At 36.8% G+C, this 3239-nt stretch overlaps 1 protein-coding gene across 1 annotated transcript; it reads left to right on the forward strand.

Moving 5' to 3' along the window:
- Nucleotides 1–855: 855 nt before the first annotated feature.
- LOC103550110 (olfactory receptor 8G1-like) lies at nucleotides 856–1788 on the forward strand. The gene has a single exon (XM_008518846.2). It carries the CDS (start codon nucleotides 856–858, stop codon nucleotides 1786–1788), a length of 933 nt encoding a protein of 310 aa, XP_008517068.2.
- Nucleotides 1789–3239: the final 1451 nt, after the last annotated feature.

Genomic DNA, 3239 nt, shown 5'->3' on the forward strand with positions numbered 1-3239 from the left:
TAATTTTCAATTGATAGCATGATATAAATAACAAAACAGCAGCAATTATTGTTATTATTATTTTCAGAGTGCTAATCCCTGCTAATTAGATAGTGAGGTTATTTTACTCATCCAAGTTTATCAACTAGTAGATGATGGGTCAGCATATGAACGCAGGCACTTGGACTTTAAGACCTACTCACTTAGCCACTACTCATAGTTCTTCCCTCAAGTGAAAGCAGAATATTTGATCCAGGGGTGACTAATCGAATAATAGTGAGTCAGTTCAGCTGGCACATCTGCACAATGAATGTTGTTTGTCCTGTTTCATGTCAAAAATAATATTAAAAATCTGAAGATTTTATATAGAAACCCCAAAATTTTTATTTTAATTAAAAATTCCAAAAGCCTAGCAATAATGTGCTTTTCATCCCTATCAGAAATAAGCTGTTGGATAATGAAGATAGTGCACTATCACAGGATTTATTCTCTTCACATCAACTCTCAGCCAGCTTCTCTCATTTTCAATGGCTCCTCTATGTTTTTAAGTAGGCAAATCTCACTTTAGACAAAATTGGCTTGAAAATAATTGAAATGTTCAACATTGGGAGTGATCTTCAAAGACTTATCATTATGGCTAACATAATTTTATGTGACGTACTTTATTATATTGATATTAAAGTGTAAAAGTATTTAATTAAGATAAATATTACTTCAGTAAATTGATCCAGAGTTAAAATTATTAACAGATACCAAGGGAATATTTAAAGCACTAATTTTCTATATGAGGTACAATTTATTAAATGGAGAATAACAAGGAAATGTCTCCAAAAACTGTACCTTTCTCTCTCTCCTTCAGGAACTCCCTAGAGGAAAATGGCAGCAGGAAATCATTCCGCAGTGACTGAGTTCATCCTCGCTGGGCTAACAGAACAGCCAGAACTCCAGCTGCCCCTCTTCCTCCTCTTCCTAGGAATCTATGTGGTCACAGTGGTGGGGAACCTGGGCATGATCGCACTGATAGGGCTCAGTTCTCACCTGCACACCCCCATGTACTATTTTCTCAGCAACTTGTCCTTCATAGATTTCTGCCAGTCCTCTGTCATCACCCCCAAAATGCTGGTGAGCTTTGTGACAGAGAAGAACATTATCTCCTACCCTGAATGCATGACTCAGCTCTATTTCTTCCTCATTTTTGGTGTTTCAGAGTGTTATATGTTAGCTGCAATGGCATATGACCGCTATGTTGCTGTCTGCAGCCCCTTGCTTTACAGTGTCATCATGTCTCATCAGGCATGTTTTTCCCTGATTTTAGGAGTGTATATTATAGGCCTGGTTTGTGCATTTGCTCATGCAGGCTACATGTTTAGAATTCATTTCTGCAATATTGATGTGATCAGCCATTATTTCTGTGATCTTCTTCCCCTCCTAAATCTCTCCTGCTCTAGTACTTATGTCAACAAATTACTGATTCTATGTGTTGGTACACTTAACATCTTTGTCCCAAGCCTGACTATCCTTAGCTCCTACAGCTTCATCACTGCCAGCATCCTCCGCATTCACTCCACTGAGGGCAGGTCCAAAGCCTTCAGCACCTGCAGCTCCCATATGTTGGCAGTTTTGCTCTTTTTTGGATCTGCTGCTTTCACGTACCTGAAGCCATCATCAGTCACCTTCATGAATCAAGGGAAAGTGTCCTCTGTGTTTTATACTATTGTTGTGCCCATGCTGAACCCCCTGATCTACTGTATGAGGAATAAAGATGTCAATGTTGCCCTGAAGAAAATGCTAAAGAGAAGAACATTGTAGTGATCAGAAATAATATGAGCATATATTTGATCTAAGTTAAGACAATACATTGTATGAATTAATATGTTTCATTTCAGTCCATATGTCAACAGTTTTCTTCATTTAGTAGGATTCTTTTGGCGTTATTTTGAATCTCCATGCCTTTTGATGCTATTTCTCTCTGAAGTTTTCTCTCATAACTATTGTTGAGAAACAGACTGGAAGAAATACTAAAGATGACCTGGATACATGCTCAAAGTAAGGCCATCACCATCATTTCCTCTCCTTTTCTTCCATACAATTGATAAAAGCACAATCCTCAACCATAATGAAATTACCATCTTCCAACAGTAATTATCTATCTACTTTCTTCTACCCAGTCAGGAAACAACATCAATTGTAGCAATATGATGGCTATAATCTCCAGTTTTTTGCATATCTGTATCCTGGAACAGTCTTTTTCCTGTCCTGTCCTGTCTTTCATTAAAGCTCACCTATGTGACATATTTCTTCCAGCCCTTACTTCAGAATTCTAATCAGAACTTAATATCTGAGTTATACACTCATCCATGTGCTGTGATAGTGCTCAATCCAATAGGCCTCCTACTTTGTCATTTATTGTTCTGGTTTGTAGCTGCCTGCTTATTTTCAAATCTGCACTGGACTATAATCTCCATGAAGGTAGCCCCCTATACATATATTTCACTGTTATATCTGTTACATCTCCAGGATGTAGTATAGTTTCTGCCACCTCTTTGGTCCTTGAAAAATTTCTTGTCAATTATTTCCTTTTGTAAAGTACTTATGGGAAAACCATATATATCTCACATTCTCTTCCTCCATTAATCTCTCCAATTAGCTAGACATGCTTTTTTATTATTGTTCAAACCAATTAACTTTGTGTTTGGAGAGTTCCCCAAAGATCTGCAAGATGATTGATGACATCTTGACTTATTCCTGTACCAAAATTCAGAAGTGTTAGTCCTGATTTCCTTCTGTCAAACCCCAGTACAGTTGTGATAAATTGTGAATACTTGATTATGAAGTCATTAAACTCTGACAGTAACTAAGAGGTCTCGGAAGCAAGAATTTTTTTTTTTTTTACTTTCAATCACTCAGCTTTGGAAGGTTAAAAAATAAGACACATATTTGATATCTGTTGGATAAACATAGCAAATCTGGTAGTAGAGTGATATGAGGAACCAAAACCACCGATTCTAGACCACCATAATTCCCCATACCCAGAGCAGAAAATAAATTTGCCTATGCTTTCATGAGAAAATTCTTTACTATGTAGACATTGAGTGAATTTATTATGTGTAAAGTATAGTTCAATAAAATTGAGAAGAGTGAGAGCGCACTATAGAGTTAAATACGATAACCTGTATTGCTGCATCCAAAGGAAATAATTTGTCATTTTTTGGTGAGGTTAGTTAATTTACCGTGATTTTATTCCAGTTTATGCAGTCTCC

The sequence above is a fragment of the Equus przewalskii genome, chromosome 6 (genome assembly GCF_037783145.1).
Source record: "Equus przewalskii isolate Varuska chromosome 6, EquPr2, whole genome shotgun sequence".
Classification (NCBI taxonomy): domain Eukaryota; kingdom Metazoa; phylum Chordata; class Mammalia; order Perissodactyla; family Equidae; genus Equus; species Equus przewalskii.